The 15,648-nt window shown below is 52.1% G+C and overlaps 8 protein-coding genes across 8 annotated transcripts; 4 read left to right on the top strand and 4 right to left on the bottom strand.

The window, feature by feature from the left end:
• Positions 1-619: 619 nt before the first annotated feature.
• On the bottom strand, positions 620-2,230 carry M437DRAFT_72286 (uncharacterized protein; the record flags this gene model as incomplete). Its single annotated transcript, XM_041025828.1, has 1 exon — positions 620-2,230. One exon carries the CDS (start codon positions 2,228-2,230, stop codon positions 620-622), a length of 1,611 nt encoding a protein of 536 aa, XP_040883772.1.
• A 294-nt stretch (positions 2,231-2,524) lies between these two features.
• Positions 2,525-3,845, top strand: M437DRAFT_72285 (ADP-ribosylation factor GTPase-activating protein 1; the record flags this gene model as incomplete). The annotated part of the gene is made up of 4 exons (XM_041025827.1): positions 2,525-2,545; positions 2,607-2,699; positions 2,753-3,433; positions 3,486-3,845. 4 exons carry the CDS (start codon positions 2,525-2,527, stop codon positions 3,843-3,845), a joined length of 1,155 nt encoding a protein of 384 aa, XP_040883771.1.
• A 109-nt stretch (positions 3,846-3,954) lies between these two features.
• M437DRAFT_81224 (electron transfer flavo protein subunit beta) lies at positions 3,955-4,774 on the bottom strand (the record flags this gene model as incomplete). The annotated part of the gene is made up of 2 exons (XM_041027514.1): positions 3,955-4,665; positions 4,724-4,774. The coding sequence occupies 2 exons, from the start codon at positions 4,772-4,774 to the stop codon at positions 3,955-3,957; spliced, it is 762 nt and encodes a 253-aa protein (XP_040883770.1).
• A 637-nt stretch (positions 4,775-5,411) lies between these two features.
• Positions 5,412-6,684, bottom strand: M437DRAFT_39043 (RNA-binding domain-containing protein; the record flags this gene model as incomplete). The annotated part of the gene is made up of 4 exons (XM_041019940.1): positions 5,412-5,753; positions 5,811-6,071; positions 6,136-6,403; positions 6,458-6,684. 4 exons carry the CDS (start codon positions 6,682-6,684, stop codon positions 5,412-5,414), a joined length of 1,098 nt encoding a protein of 365 aa, XP_040883769.1.
• A 503-nt stretch (positions 6,685-7,187) lies between these two features.
• Positions 7,188-9,252, top strand: M437DRAFT_81222 (riboflavin synthase domain-like protein; the record flags this gene model as incomplete). Its single annotated transcript, XM_041027513.1, has 3 exons — positions 7,188-7,252; positions 7,300-7,444; positions 7,495-9,252. The coding sequence occupies 3 exons, from the start codon at positions 7,188-7,190 to the stop codon at positions 9,250-9,252; spliced, it is 1,968 nt and encodes a 655-aa protein (XP_040883768.1).
• A 1,028-nt stretch (positions 9,253-10,280) lies between these two features.
• M437DRAFT_16662 (putative tetracycline-efflux transporter) lies at positions 10,281-11,732 on the top strand (the record flags this gene model as incomplete). Its single annotated transcript, XM_041018871.1, has 1 exon — positions 10,281-11,732. A coding segment is annotated over one exon (1,452 nt), but the record flags the coding sequence as incomplete, so codon positions are not given.
• Positions 11,733-12,140: 408 nt separating this feature from the next.
• M437DRAFT_81220 (ferrochelatase) lies at positions 12,141-13,453 on the bottom strand (the record flags this gene model as incomplete). Its single annotated transcript, XM_041027512.1, has 2 exons — positions 12,141-13,184; positions 13,241-13,453. The coding sequence occupies 2 exons, from the start codon at positions 13,451-13,453 to the stop codon at positions 12,141-12,143; spliced, it is 1,257 nt and encodes a 418-aa protein (XP_040883766.1).
• A 465-nt stretch (positions 13,454-13,918) lies between these two features.
• M437DRAFT_38828 (uncharacterized protein) lies at positions 13,919-15,223 on the top strand (the record flags this gene model as incomplete). The annotated part of the gene is made up of 3 exons (XM_041019902.1): positions 13,919-14,099; positions 14,154-14,978; positions 15,030-15,223. 3 exons carry the CDS (start codon positions 13,919-13,921, stop codon positions 15,221-15,223), a joined length of 1,200 nt encoding a protein of 399 aa, XP_040883765.1.
• Positions 15,224-15,648: the final 425 nt, after the last annotated feature.

Raw genomic sequence — 15,648 nt, 5'->3', positions numbered from 1 at the left:
CATCATTCTCTGGTCGTCACAGCGTGCTGCACTAGCCTATCTGAGTTAGAAGCTGCTCTGCTTCTCGTGGCATCGAGAAGTAGTGTTGACAGAGTGAATGGTAACCATCAATGATCTATGTTATTACAGACACGAGAATCCCGACATCGAACATTTGCATCTACGAGTCTTATGAGCCTGGAAGACCTTGATGCTGGCCATAGGAGTTGTTCTTGAGAGCATGGGCTGATCAAAGAGCTGGTATCGTCAGAAGTAGGGAATGTCGAAGGTGCTGCTACAGTCACTTGCGCATTCCACCGTACTCACGGCTCTATGTGGATCATGGCTGATTGCGTCTCTCGTCGGAATGATGTCGATGATACGAAATATGGGTTATTGATCGGGTTTCTGTGGTGAACCTCCGCGTATGACATCGATTCTCCGGATGTACAGCACTATTTAAGACGTTTGCGAGGTGGTCACAGATACAGAGAAGTACATGAGAGCAAATACGAGGAGATTGAAGCGAGGTGAGTCGTCGAGGAAAAAGTTGTTCTATCGACTGACCTAGGTGTAATGGGACGCCTACCTGAAGAGACGTACGCTTTGATTATACGCTGTATATCGTCTGGACTCGGATCTAGTGTCCGCGGTAGCTATCTCCATTCCTTCGACCCCGTCCGCGGTTGCCAGCTCGTGCAAATGCACGACCTCCGCCGAACTCTGGGCCGCCGTCGACGAGGACGTCACCATCTTCAAAGGTATATCGCTTGAGCTGATCGAGACCGCGGCCCAGAAAATCGCCATTTCTCTTTGCGTCTGCAATCGGATCCCAGTCTCTGCTGGTCTCACGATCTAGCTCGTCAAGCCTGTCATCGGCAAGGTTGTCACTTACAGGCTGCCAGTATAGCTTTGGCTTGGTCGAGGTGAAGTTGAAGAGCTTGTCCAACTCCAGGAAGGGGGCGCTAGCTTCTTCAACTACCCTTGAGCTGCGGCGTGGGGGAGGTGCATGAACAGGCTGAGACGGTAGTCTCTGTTCGCTCTGCGCGAAGGACGGACGTCTCGCGCTTGACATGCTGCCTCGTGGGCCAGTGGGAGGGGCATTCGATGCGCCAGCATGTGTTGAAGCACGGTGAGCAGCAGGACCTGCCTCGACAAGCTGTACGTCAACACCATCATCGTGAGAATTGTAAGCAAGCTCCCAACGTTTGGCCTGACTAGGTCTTGAACCTCCGCTCGCGCGCTCGATCTCAAGATATTCCTGGAAGCGCTCTTCGGGGAAGAAGTCTGCCCACAGCTGCTTCCGCATGGGTTCTGGGGGCCAGATTCGAGCATGAGTGCCAGCCCGCGCCCTGGAAGCAGCAGATATGGAAGTGAACAGAACGAAAGCATGTGTGCGGAGAGCGTCGACATGGCATTCCTCAACCAGTGAAGCAGATGAATCGGAGTGGTCCGGAGGTCTTGCGATATCTTCGAGGTGGTCTCTCAGACCAGTGGGGTTAATAGGACGAACGAGATCACGAATATACAAGGCGCGGGTTGCGGGGTGAATTGCAGGCGAAACAGCAACATCAGTAGGCTCAGGTGTGGGCTGAACGGGATCGGACTCGGCCGGATTTATGAGGTTCTTGAAACGACGTTCAATGGGGCTTCGAGTTGACCTTGGCTTGTCGGAATCACTGGTGAATGGTTGAGTCAAGTCGTCACTAGTGGACATTGGCTGAAGGGTCAGGCCAGGCTGTTCCAGAGGGACGTCGGGCATAGAGACATCAGGTTGGTCGGTTGGTAAGTGGACGACTGGACCATCAGCCTCTTGCTTTAATTTCTTGTGGACAAGCTCTTCGGTTATGACAGGACTGTGACTGCGTCTCTTTCTCTTTTTTCCATCCGCCGAGACAGGCTCTTCGATATTGGCAGGCTCGGGAGTCGCGATCGTAGGTGGCTGGTCCATGACTTCTGGTTTGGGAGATGCGACTGTTTCGTTGGTGGGCTCTGTAGATTCTTGATTCTCGGTGGGTTCCGGCTTGTGCTCAGCGACTGGTGGTATGTCTGCGGAACTCGAAGGATCTGTTGTGGCAGGATCTTCTGCCGGGGTGTCGAGAGAAGGAATTTGTTGTTGGTTCGCGTGGTCCTTGTCGTGCTGCTCCAGCCGATCGATATAATCCTTTTTGAGCTTGAGGCCGGTGCTGGGGATGTCGCGTTCCTTCAACTCATCCTTGAGCTTGGCGACGGTGAGCTGGCTGTAGTCCATAGTGATGCTTGACTGTCATTGACAGCAGTTGGCTCTCAAATGTGAAAGTCAAAGACGGAGTGAGAGCGAGAAATGGTAGAGCAACAAAAAGACGGTGCTTGGCGGATGACGTGCGTCGGCGAGCATCAAGGGTCGAGATGCGACTATTGAACCCAAGGGGGAGCTGATAAACTACCAACGGCACCCTCTCTCTGCTTGCATTATTTTTGCTTTCACGGCCTCTTTCTCTTTTCCTGGCTACACCCTCTTTTGAGCCGCAATCAGAGGACCGGCGTCCACGCGACCACAATCAAGATGAGCAACAAAATGTGGGAGGTCAGATAACCCCATAGCTGCTCTATCCAGCCTGACGCTTGTGCCAACAACATGTCTGCAGGTTGATCCCGAAACAAAGAGCAAGCTCCTAGATATCCAAAAGACCAATGAGAACAACCGCTGCGTCGACTGCGGTGCTCCCAGCCCGCAATGGGTATGCCCATTACTTCTCCGTTCAACCAACCCCTGCGCTCACATGTGCCCAAGGCCTCGCCCAAGTTCGGCATCTTCTTCTGTCTGTCCTGCTCTGGCACCCACCGCTCCCTCGGCGTCCACATCTCCTTTGTGCGATCAATCACCATGGATTCCTTCAAGGTTCAAGAGGTAGAACGCATGGCCAAAGGCGGCAACAAGCCATGGAAGGATTTCTTTGACGCCCACGAATCAAACACCCTCCAAGGTCGCACCTTCGACGAATGCACAATTCAGGAACGCTACGACAGCGACGCTGGCGAGGAGTGGAAAGAGCGCCTGACCGCAAAGGTCGAGGGCAAGGAATACGTCCCAGGCACAAAGAGCAGTGGCATGGCTGCTCGCGCAAAGCCTGCCACCTCGACTTCGACAAGCAGAAGTCAAACTCCTCTCGGTGCCTCATCTGCTGGCCCGACCTCGCAAAAGTCCCAAAATGAAGCTTACTTCGCCCGTATGGGTGCCGAGAACGCCAACAGATCTGATGCTCTGCCTCCTAACCAAGGCGGAAAATACTCTGGTTTCGGTAGCGAGCCCATGCCCTCGTCCGCTTCAAACTCAAACTCGATCCCTGGTGTCGATGACTTCCAGAAGGATCCTGTTGCTGCTCTTACCAAGGGTTTCGGCTGGTTGAGCAGCACCGTGACCAAACAGGCAAAGACTGGCTACGACGGATGGGTTAAGCCCAACATGCAAAAGGTTAGCCTTGGTGTTACAAACCGACGTCTTGCGACACTGACACCGTGAATAGCTGGCTGAAGCCGATCTTGCTGCTCAGGCACGTATGACGGCAGCGCAATTGGGTCAGGGTCTTCAAACAAGCACAAAGTCTGCTGCTGAAACCTTCAATCGCTTCGTCGAGGGCGACGAGAGACTAGCGCCAAGGGGAGGCAAGGGTCCAGCACCAGACAAGCGAGACTTCTGGGACAGTTTTGGTGAAGCTCCACAAGGGCCTTCAAACGACAAGAAGGACTTCTGGGACGACTTTGCTGCTGCTGGCGAGTCTGCGACACAAAAGAAGGCAGCTTCGTCTAGCATAGGAACGAGCGCCATGAAGAAGCCTACAGGTTCGCAGCAAAAGTCCAGCGACGATGCTTGGGGCGATTGGTAGAAGCACGTAATAAAGACAATCAAGACAGGTATAGTCAAAGCAGATAGTTAGATTTTCATGCCTGAACAAATACATGGTATCAAGATTCAGAGCTCTTTTGGAAGCCCTTCTATAACGCACCCAACTCCTTGAGCTTGGAAATCATGCCATCAACATCCTCAACCTTGCCACCTCCCTGTCTCGGCGGAGGCTCGGTAACCTTGACGTGCTTGAGACGCTTGGTGAGGTCGATGCCGTAGTCCTCCATGGTCTTCTTGACCAACGGCTTCTTCTTGGCCTTCATGATGTTTGGCAGACTGGCGTAGCGGGGCTCGTTCAATCGCAAGTCGGTGGTGATGATCATGGGCAGCTTAGCGCGCAACGTCTCAACTCCGCCGTCGACCTCTCTGGTCACGGTACATGTGTCTCCCTCAATCTCGACCTTGGAAGCCTGGGTAGCCTGAGGCCAGCCCAGCAGACCAGCAAGCATTTGGCCTGTCTGGTTGGCATCGTCATCGATACTCTGCTTGCCCAGAATGACAAGGTTGCGATTTTCATCCTCGACGACCTTCTTGAGCACCTTGGCGACGCTCAAAGGCTCCAGCTCAGTCTTCTCCTCGACAACGTGAAGTCCACGGTCGGCACCCATGGCCATGGCAGTGCGTAGAATGTCCTGAGACTTTGTAGGACCAGCGGAGAAGGCGAGGATGTCCTCAACAGGAACTTTGCGTTCACGCAGACGGACGGCCTCTTCGATTGAGAGCTCGTCGAAGGGGTTCATACTGTGCTTGACTCCGGTTGTCTCGACGGCCGTCTGGGCCTTGTTGACTCGGGGCTTGACCTATGTACAGTGTCAATCACTGGGTATGCAAGACGGACATGCATGCGGATAAACTGACTGCATAGTCAATGACGCGCTTGACCGGCACGAGGATTCGTAGACCAGACATGTTGCTGTGAAGAGTGATGCGAAATAAGTTGGATGAACAGTCAAGACCAAGACGCCGTCACAAGGAAGTTTGGCAAGGCGAATCCGACCTCGGCATTCACCTTAGCTGCTTGCATAACTCACGAGGGGCCCCGATGCAAGACTTGGCTTAAACGTTTTCGCCATCCTTGATCCCGTCGGTCCTCGGCTTATATAGGTCGATACTAGTCAACAGTCATGCTATGCTGAATGCTGTTGTAGGCACTATCTTGTCGGCAAGAATTTGCCTTGGACGTCCTCGACCACTGCTGAATGGAGCGTGTCAAAGTTGTAGCCTCCAATTTCACAATGCACAAGGAAAACTCAATAAACAAAGATGGTTGAATCATGATCGCTTTTCTTTCGTCATACTAATACATATTCGATGGTCGTCAAGGTACCATGCAGAACAGAGAAGGAAGGGTAGGGCATATAAATGTCATGTGGAAAATCATATCTTTTGCGCAATCGGCTTCAAATCTTCGCAGTCAACTTGACAGCGCACCTGGGTTATGCTGCGATTTGTACGGCCGCCGTAATGCTTGGTGCTTTTGATGGTGCTCAGAACGAAGTCTGGCTTCCAGGAGTGCTCGCCCCGTCATGCTTGGTAAATTCCATTTTTACTCGGCGACGGCAGCGGAGGTGTTGGCAGATCCCTCAGCAGTGGAGGGCTTGCCGTCAGTCTCGGCCTCACCCTCGATGGGAGCGTTGGGGTCTTCGTCCTCCTTTCCGGGGCTGTCAATGGCGACCTTGACAGCAATCTCGCGGCCTTCAATCTCCTTGCCGTTCATGTCAGAGCAAGCCTTCTGCTGGAGCTCCTCAGATTCAAGGGTGACGAAACCGAAGCCACGGCCCTTGCGGGGCTCGTTGCGAGCTTGAAGCTTGCGGACCATGAAACGAGGAATGGGACGGAGAGCAATCTTGGCTGAAGTAGGCTTGTACTCGGCGAAGATCTCGAGGAGCTGTTATGATGGGTTAGTAAGCTGATCACGCGACACATTTAAATTCTGAGAGCTCACCTTCTCCTCGCGAAGGTCGTATGGGAGGTTAGCAACCATGACCTTGGTCTTAGAGGGAACACCATCCTCGGGAGGACCACGCTGCTTGCGAGGGCGAAGAGCGTCAGTCTTGCCAGTCTTGTTGGGGTTGACGGTCATGGTGTCCTTGTCACCAGGGGCGGCAGTAAGGGCCTCGTTGGTAGTCTCGGTCAGAGGAAGGACTTGGCCGGGCACGTTGGTAGGTCCATCAGTCGACTCAGCAGGTGCGTCAGTAGTCTGGCCCTCGGCGTTGCGACCCTGTGAGTGTTAATTTTTGATCCAGGTGGGTTTGTGCAGCATAACTTACGCGACCACGGCCAGCACGACCACCACGACCGCGGCCACGACCGCGACCACGGGTGGAGCTACGACGGCGAGCAGGTTCGGCAGTCTCGTTACCCTCCTGGGCAGGCTCGGGCTTGCGAGCGAGCTGGACGGAAACCTTGCGGTCAAGGATGGTCTTGCCATTCAGCTCACTGATGGCGCGCTCAGCCTCAGAGGGGGTCGAGACATCAACAAAGGCGTAACCGACAGGACGAGTGGTGCGGGGGTTGGTGGGGATGGAAGTAGTCTCACTGTGGCTAAAGTCAGGGGGTAAAGCTCATTTTCAGGACGACGAGGAAACTCACACAAGGTAGTCCTTGAAGAAATCCTTCAACTCTCCCTCAGTGGTCGCATAGGCGAGGTTTCCAATGTAGAGTCTTCTACCCTCGGCGGCGCTGGCGATGACGGCCTCGTTCTGAGAAGCGTTGATGGGCTTGTCGCCGCCGGCTCCGACTGAAGCACCCTCGGCGGTCGAGGTGGGCTCGGTGATGGTAGTGTTTGCCATTTGGGCGGTGGCAGCTTCGACGGACATTATGACGTTGGTAGGTGGATGACGCTGGAGCTGTGAGGTCTGGGGAGGTTGGTTGGATTGTCGAGACCGCCTGTTGTGGTGGAAACTGGCTTGACGAGGGAGAGTTCTGGGTAGCTAGGTGCCCGATTCGTGGTGTTGGGGATGAGAAGAGGGTGGAAAGTTTGTCACTTTACTCTGTGGTAGGTGGTGTGAATGGAAGGTGTTGTTGTCTCGTAAACTGGCCTTGACTTCTCGCACGGGCGAATTTCGGCAGTCGCTGCTGCTCTCCTCAGCAGGGTCCACGTCCTTGCTTGGCTGGCGTAACTTCCTGGCTTGCACTGGGGAAGGAAGGACCTAGAAGTGGAAGTCGCCTCAAGGTTGAGCTATCTCTCGTCACATTGTCTGTGAAGCTTCATACTTCAATTCACGCTTGAGACTGCACATTGCTGAACTCAGCTTCCAGCCCGTTCCACTGTCGCTAGTGTACTGCGGCATAATTGTCACGCGACAACTGCGCATACTGCATGACACTCCTCCAGAATGGTGTCGCTGGGCACAATGCGCCGACAGGACAATCTCCTGCAAGAAGGTGACGACGACATGCCCTCTACGAAGGACCCGCTCTGACGAGTTCAGACAAACTGCTGCCAAGCCACGCTCTGCTTTGATCCTGTATGGTTCCGAGACAGGCAATGCTCAAGATGTCGCTCAAGAGATCGCTCGTTTGACTGAGCGTCTGCGTTTTGATACTACTGTCATAGATCTTGACTCGATAGAACTTGTGTGTGCCGTATTGTCATCTCTAGTTGTGCAACCTCTGACGTTTGACAGCGTGATCTGCTCAAGCATACTATCGTCATCGTAGCCATATCTACTACTGGACAAGGCGAATTTCCACAGAATGCTCGCTCCTTCTGGAAAGTTTTGCTAAGTAGTCAACTTCGCCCGGGCGTCCTTAGGCGCGTCAATTTCACCACTTTTGGTCTCGGCGATAGCTCCTATCCGCAATATAATGTTGCCCATCGTATGCTACACAATCGTATGCTACAGTTGGGTGCGCAGCTGTTCTGTGCTCGTGGAGAAGGCAACGAGCAACACCCGGAAGGCCATAATGGCGAGTTCCGTGCATGGATCGTAGAATTGAAGCAAGGACTTTTGCAACATTTCCCCTTGCCCGCCGGACAGGAAATCATTGCTGAGGACGTTTTCCTTAAACCAAAATGGTGTCTAAGAGTCTCTTCAGCCGAAACCAGTGGCGGCAGCGTCACTCATTCCGAAGCTGGAGTCTCTACTGAAACGCTTACTTTGGACACTCCACCAGCTAATGACCTTCTTCCGATACAAGACAGCGTTACCGCCGACCTTATAACGAACACACGTCTGACACCTCCTGAACACGGTCAAGATGTGCGACTACTGGACTTCCGCGTGCCTCGAAATATCGACTATGGACCCGGTGCCGTTGCAGTTGTGTATCCCAAGAATTTTCCCAAGGACGTTGAGCAGTTTATCGAGTGTATGGGCTGGCAATCTATGGCCAACACACCTCTGGAGCTTGTTCCCACAACAGAGACTTCAGATCTTGCTACTTATCCTCCCTCACCTCTCAGATATCTTGATTCGTCGAAAAGGACCTTCACCATACGCGAGCTGTTGACGAACTATCTGGATATACTCTCCATACCTCGGAGATCGTTCTTTGCCTCTTTAGCCCACTTCACCAAAGAGGGGAATGAAGACGAAGGCTACCAAAAAGAACGTATTCTGGAGCTGGCGAATCCCGAACTGATTGATGAGTTGTGGGATTACACGACTCGACCGAAACGGACAATCCTTGAGATTATGCCCGAATTTCCAAGTGTCAAGATCCCATGGGAATATGTTCTGAACATAATTCCTGTCATGCGAGGCCGTCAATTCAGCATTGCGAGCGGAGGTAGCTTGAAACACTTTGACGATGGCGATACAAGAGTGCAATTGCTTGTAGCAATCGCGAATCCTCCCAACCCCATCATTAAGTTACGGAAGCGCTACGGGGTCTGCACGCGATACATTGCAGCATTGCAGGCTGGACAGCAACTCAGTCTCACTATTCAACCAGGTTATCTGAATGTGAGCCCAGACGAAGTCAACTCACCTGTACTCATGATCGGTCCAGGCACAGGCGTTGCGCCAATGAGATCGATGGTTTATGAACGCTTGGAGTGGACAAAGGAGAGCGGCTCAAAGCAATCGAGTGTGTTGTTCTTTGGATGTCGCAATGAAAAAGCCGATTATTTCTTCCGTGATGAATGGCAGGATATCAAAGACCAAGGCCTCACTGTTTTCCCTGGATTCTCACGCGACCAGGACAAATCGAGGACATATGTTCAAGATTTGATTCGCCAACAATCGAGCCTTGTCTACCGAGTACTCGAGCGAGATAGAGGCAAGGTATATGTTTGTGGCTCCTCTGGCAACATGCCCAAGGGGGTTCGTGAGGCCCTGTCAGATGTGCTCAGAGAGCATGGCCAGATGCAGCCTGAACAAGCAAACGAATATCTCGATCAGATGGAAAAGGATGGTCGCTATAAACAAGAGACATGGTAGTCAAATAATGATGATCAAGGATAGGTCAGCATGTCATCCTCGGGTGTTGAGATACGTAATGTTGTAGCTATATAATATAAAACTGCACAACATCACACCAAACAACATCACCTTCTCACAGAATACATTTTACTCTTCACTGTAGTCGAAATCCATGTAAGGAGCATATATCAGCATACGGGGAGGACTAAAAAGCGAGCATGGTGATTGTAGGAGATTGATGAAGCTAGGGTGACTACAGCAGCATGTGATCGGGGATTCGGGGTTAAGCCAGACCGATGTCAATCAGCAGCGTCATGGTACATGTGAAATTGCGCCACAAAGCAGATCGGAGATGCAGAGCCTCAACAGGCACAAGATGATTGTTGCACAAGCACGACAGGGCAGTCAGCACGGTGCTGTTCCTGAGAGGATAGAATGAGAATGTGGGCATCAGCGCGATAGTGTACGAGACAATAAAGCATGTAAGTTAGCGATGCATGTCGAGAGGTTGGTGTTGGTGTCAAAGCAAAACCGTCGGAGGCTCGCGTAGGGAGGAAGGTGTGTGTGCGGATCATTACGTGTAGACTTTCGGGGAGCTATTGGCCCGCGTCGTTATCTGGATTGAAGTGCATCAAAAAGCTAGGGATCAGGATGTTGCCCAGCTGCCGTCTTCAGAGAGTTCCTCTGATGAATTACCAATCCTACCTTGACATCCTTTGATCCTTCTCTGCGTCGACCTCAGAAGCGTGTCCAGCCACTACGACTCGTCGCCACATCCTGGCATACACTAGTCACTCGAGCGCGGCAACATGGACAACGACACGGATGCAGTCTTCATTGGCGAAGCCGAAATCAACTCGAAGAATGCGAACAATTCGACATCACGGCCCACAAGCACGCACTCGGGCGAGGAGAACACAACCATTGCAAGAGGAGGTATCGATGCACATCTGGATGCAGACGAGCAGGAACCTTTGTTGCCATTCGAGTCTCGTCAAAGAAGAACAAGCGATGCTGGTTCAGGCCATGAGTGGCATGGTGTCGAGGACTTTGACCATCTCCCATGGTACCGCAAGCCCTCCATCTACTTTGTCCTGGCACCCTTCTTCGTCATGACGCTGGCATTCGGTGCCATCATATCCCCGAGAATCAATCTCATTCTCAACCTCGTCTGTCGCGAATACATGTCCGAGCAGCAGGCAAAGAATCCTGATCAATCTTTCCTGCCCATCTTGTTCAATGGCGAGAATCCCCAGTGCAGATCTCCAGAGGTTCAGGCCCGAGTTGCACAATTCACCCTGTACGGAAACCTCATAGCTGGACTTCTTTCCGCCATCACCAGCCCCAAGCTGGGTGCTCTTTCTGATCGACTGGGCCGCACAAAGATACTCGCCTTGACAAGCATGGGTATCATTGCGGGTGATGCTCTCATCATCATGGCTGCTACCAAGCCCGAGACTTTCCCTGTGAATTGGATTCTGGTTGGTTATGCTCTCGATGGCCTGTCTGGTTCCTTTACCGCCGCCATGGCCATTGCGAACGCTTATGCTACTGATTGCACCCCTCCGGCGCGTCGCAACATTTCCTTCGGCTATCTCCATGGCTGTCTCTTCACGGGCATCGCTCTGGGACCCATCCTAGGAGGACTTATTGTCAAGGCCACAGGAAAGATCTTGTCTATCTTCTATGCTTCGCTTGCTGTGCACGCACTATTCATCCTCTTCATCGCCTTCTGTGTCCCAGAGTCTCTTTCGAAACGTCGCCAGCAAGCTGCTCAGGAGAAGCACCGCGAAGACAAAGCTCAAACGGGTTCCTCCGACTGGATCGATCGAGTCCGAGCCGTCAACATCTTGGAGCCGCTCAAGATTTTGTGGCCCACCGGTGAAGGTTCTTCGCCCGCTCTAAGACGCAATCTTGTGCTCTTGGCTGCTGTCGACACCATCTTGTTTGGTGTTGCAATGGGAAGCATGACGATAATCATCATCTACGCGCGATACCAGTTCAATTGGGAATCTTTTGAGTCCAGCATATTCATGTCTATTGTCAACACTTGCAGGGTCACGTGCCTCATCATCGTCTTACCGCTGGTCACACGCTATGTTCGCGGCAAGGCAAGCGCGACCAAGCAGCGTAGCTCGGGAAGTGATTCCTTCGATCTTACCGTTGTCCGCGTTGCGGTTTTCTTCGATACCCTGGGATATCTTGGGTACACCCTTGCTCGCACCGGACCGCTGATGATTCTATCCGGCAGCATAGCAAGCGTCGGAGGAATTGGCTCGCCTACGCTTCAGTCAGCGCTCACCAAACATGTACCACATGATAAGACTGGCCAACTACTTGGCGCGTCTGGGCTGTTGCATGCCCTGGCCCGAGTCATCGCTCCAACAATCTTCAATGCTATATACTCGGCCACTGTTGGAAAGTTTACGCAGACCGTATTTGTCTGCCTTACCGCCACCTTCGGTCTGGCATTTGTGCTCAGCTTCTTCATCCGACCACATGTCTACCTTGAGAAGACTGCAGCAGACGAAGATTCATGATTACGATTCAACGAAGACATCATTTGCAAATTAAAGGAACAACGTATATAGTTTAATAGTAAGCAATTTCACGACCATTTTCCATGATTGAATCTTCCCTTCTTCATCTTAAACAGCATATGTTCGCAGGCATTCTATAACTCCTAGAGAAGTCGTTCAGTCGTCTGTCTATATCGCTTGTATCTCTATAATTCATCTGTGGCCTCTGCACCGAGCTTTGGGGAGGTTGGGTATGACATGCTTCAGCAGACCGGGGAGGATAAGTCGAAACAACATAATGCGATATGAATCATATAGACATATTTACAAAAGGGTATAACATGATTTTTCTAATAGCACAAAGTCTGAATCATCTCAAGCCTGCGACTACAGCAATGCCTCTTGCTTCATGAAGAACTTCTTGGTCTCCAGACATCTCTGGCTGGTGCAGCCAGGACATCTCAAACCCAGCTGCCTGCTGCCAACGTCGCCACTGGCCAAGTGGTCTCTTGCAAGCTCGGCCAGACCTTGGATGAAGACAGGATTGCCGTTCAACGAGTCTGCTCTCTTGACACGACCTTCTGCGCCTAGCTCATTGGCCTCATGGATGATCTCTTGATCAACTTCGAAAAGCGTTTCGATGTGATCCGAGGTGAAGGCGATGGGAATAAGAACAAGATCCTTCTGGCCTCTCTTGACGAAGTTTGCGACAGTATCGCTGGTCTGGGCGCCCAGCCAGGCAGAGGGGCCCACTTGAGACTGCCAGACTAGACGGTGAGGGTTCTTGAAGCCCAAACGCTGTTGAACAGCGTGAACGGTAGCAGCTACCTCGGCTGGATAGGGGTCGCCTCTGTTGACCACACTCATGGGCAGGGAGTGGGCCGAGAAAAGCAACACAACGTCCTTTCTTGTCTCCTCGGGGTACTCGAGCAGCTTGGCTTCGATGTTTTGAGCAAAGGCTTCGATGAGACCAGAGTGTACAGGCCAGCGATCAATGACACTCCAAGTAATTGCGCCAGCTTCGTCAATCTCGCCACCTGCGCGCTTGGTCTCGAGTCTTTGACGCCATTTCCATAGCTCGTTCAAAGAACTTCCGGTTGTGCTGCACGAGTACTGTGGGTATTGGGTGAAGGCAACAGCTCTGCCTCCTTTGCCATTGCCGAAGCCATCATCAAACAATTTCTGATACATTTCCTCGGTCAAGGGGGCAGCATAGCGGAAAGCGACATAGGGTTTGTGAGGAGCAGTCTCTGGCGAAATCTTGTCGAGGATCTTGCACATCTCGGAGCTCTGGTACTCGGACCATTTGCGAATGGGTGAACCGCCACCAATTGCGGCATACTGCTTCTGGATTTTGGGAGTGCGGCGCTTGGAGATGAGAGGGCCGAGGTAGTTTTGCAATCTGCCTAGGGGGATCAAGTCGCCATCTGCCTGTGTAACAGTCAGCAATTGGGAAGGAGGTAGGGCATATAAGGTGGTATACTCACAAACAACCTGCTGAGGAAGTCGCCGACCTCAGCAGTAGTCGAAGGACCGCCCATGTTCATAAAGACCATGGCAGTGGGGCCCTTTGAACCAGTATTATCTTGGGTGACAGGCGGCACGACAGTGGCCATGGATTGTTGCTTTGTGGCGGCATACTTTGTGATCTGAGCAGGCAAGGCCCGCCGTGTGAGGCCGAGGGGTGCGCGGAGACTCATTTTTGTTGCGTGTATCGTGGCAGAAGAGAGGGAGAGAAAGTGGTCAGGTACGGTACAAGAAACAACAATAATTCAACCCTCGTCTCGATCCAACCATCGAAGCACTGGCTATGACGATCGATGTGCCAAGCCGTGCTGTCAAGCATGATGCTTACCCGCTCCTCCCTTATTGGCTTGACGCGCGCCCGTCGCGTATACCTTAATTGTTCGCAGCTTCCCCAGGACGCGCTCTGCCTGCCTGGTCGAGTTGTTGCATCCGCTGCTGCTGCTCGTCGCCATTCGTTTGTTCACCATCGCAACTTTCGCTGAGCGATGGCTCGTGTAAACCAGCGCCCTTCCGAGACTCCTGCCCTTTCGTCGCATCTTTCTGTCGCTGCATCATCCGTCGCGCCATCCTCTCCCAATCTCTCTTCCGATAAAGAAAACCAGTCGGATCTAGCTCCCCGCGATAAAGGAAAAGGCCGCATGCAGTCAACAACATCTGACTCTCACTCTGCTAAGAGGAGGAGAACACAAGCTCGTCCTACCGCTACCGCTGCCCACGACCAAGAACTCGACGAATCGCGCTTCTACGATCCCACCCAAGACCAACACGAACGCCAGGAAATAAAGAAAAAGTCCCGTGCATTGGAGCGCGAGTTCAATGGTGCTTGTCCTTGTATTCCACTTCCAGCAGGGCACACAGTCTAACACCCTCCAGAGAACCGGGATGTCTACCTTCAGGATGGCGGCCGGCTCGAGTCCGTCATCGACCGAGCAAATGAAAATTTCCATGGTGTCAAGCAGACATCAGATGCTACTGTCGACTCTCGCTTGTTTGTCGGTATCTCGGACATGCTCCTGAAGGCATCTGCTCAGCTTACCCTCGGCGACAACTCGACCGGCGTCGACATTGACGAGTTCGTATCCAAATGCATCATGTTTATGAGGAACGACCATGGTCATACTTCTGCCTCCTCAACACAGCGCCGCAGACAAAGACAGAGCCGTCGTGATGACGATGGTGACGAGGATGATGATCAAGATGCAAACGATGTCCTTGACTGGGCTCACCTTGGTACACATGCCTGCTTCCCTCACAATCTAAGGCCCCCTGCTCCGAGTTTCCTGCTTGGCCCACTCTCTGTCCAGAAAAAGATTCGCGTCCAGACCCAACGTCGTGCTCGTCAACGCAAAGATTCTACTGTTAAGGAAGTCCGCCCAGAAGCCTTGACTGAACGCGATCTCCAAACAAATGAGAACAATGCCTTGACAACATTGTGTCAGAACATAAAGAAGATACTTGACAACCACTGTGAAACGGCTATCGCAGAAATAGAAGCACTTGGTGATCTGGACGAAGACCAAGCATTGGCAGAGATGAAGCGACATCGCATTACTCCCACTGGTGGACCAAGTCTTTTCGATTTCGCTATCAATCCTCACAGTTTCAGCCAAACTGTGGAGAACATCTTCTACATTAGTTTCTTGATAAAAGAAGGCAATGTCGGTCTGCACATGGACGATAATGGGTTGCCTACCCTCGGTAAGTCGTCTTGGTGAGCCTCGTAAAGATCCAGTCTTTGACAGAAAACAGTACCCGCGACACCACATACAGTAGCGCAGCAACGCGAAAAGAGCGCCATGCGACATCAGGCTGTTTTCAGCATAGATTATAGCACCTGGCAGTGTTTGATACAAGCGTTCAAGATCAACGAACCGTTGATTCCGCATCGTGGTACTGGTGGAAGTGAAGCAGCTATCGGTACTCGCGGTTGGTACAATGGTTGATCTCGATATTGTCTTGAGAGTCTTCTCTTCCCTGGGAACGATGCTGACTAGGATGCTAATCACAATCCTTGTTCGAGGATATTGACGTCTGATGAACTGGGGTCACCAACTTGCCTCTGCACCTAGCTTCTGTAGATATTTATCGTGTTACGATCCTCGGCAAGAACAAAACACTACATTGAAGCTATAGGGAGACACCCTTGTTTGTGGCAACCTATCGACCTCTTTCTGCCTTTTGCCTTGTTTAAAAACTGTGACGAGCATTGAGCTTGTAGATTGCTGAAGCAGCTCAAATCTCTTGTCGAGGCTGCTGAACTTGCTATCAAAAAGCCGACAATGGGAGAAATGATACACTACGGAAAGCTCTTAGAGATTTGACAATGACAGCCGAAACCACAGTCGAAACTTGGGCAAAATTGAAATCT

Source organism: Aureobasidium melanogenum, assembly GCF_000721775.1.
Source record: "Aureobasidium melanogenum CBS 110374 unplaced genomic scaffold scaffold_2, whole genome shotgun sequence".
In the NCBI taxonomy this organism is placed as follows: domain Eukaryota; kingdom Fungi; phylum Ascomycota; class Dothideomycetes; order Dothideales; family Saccotheciaceae; genus Aureobasidium; species Aureobasidium melanogenum.
Note: the sequence above shows the minus strand (reverse complement) of the source record. Positions and strands in the feature narration are given on the sequence as shown.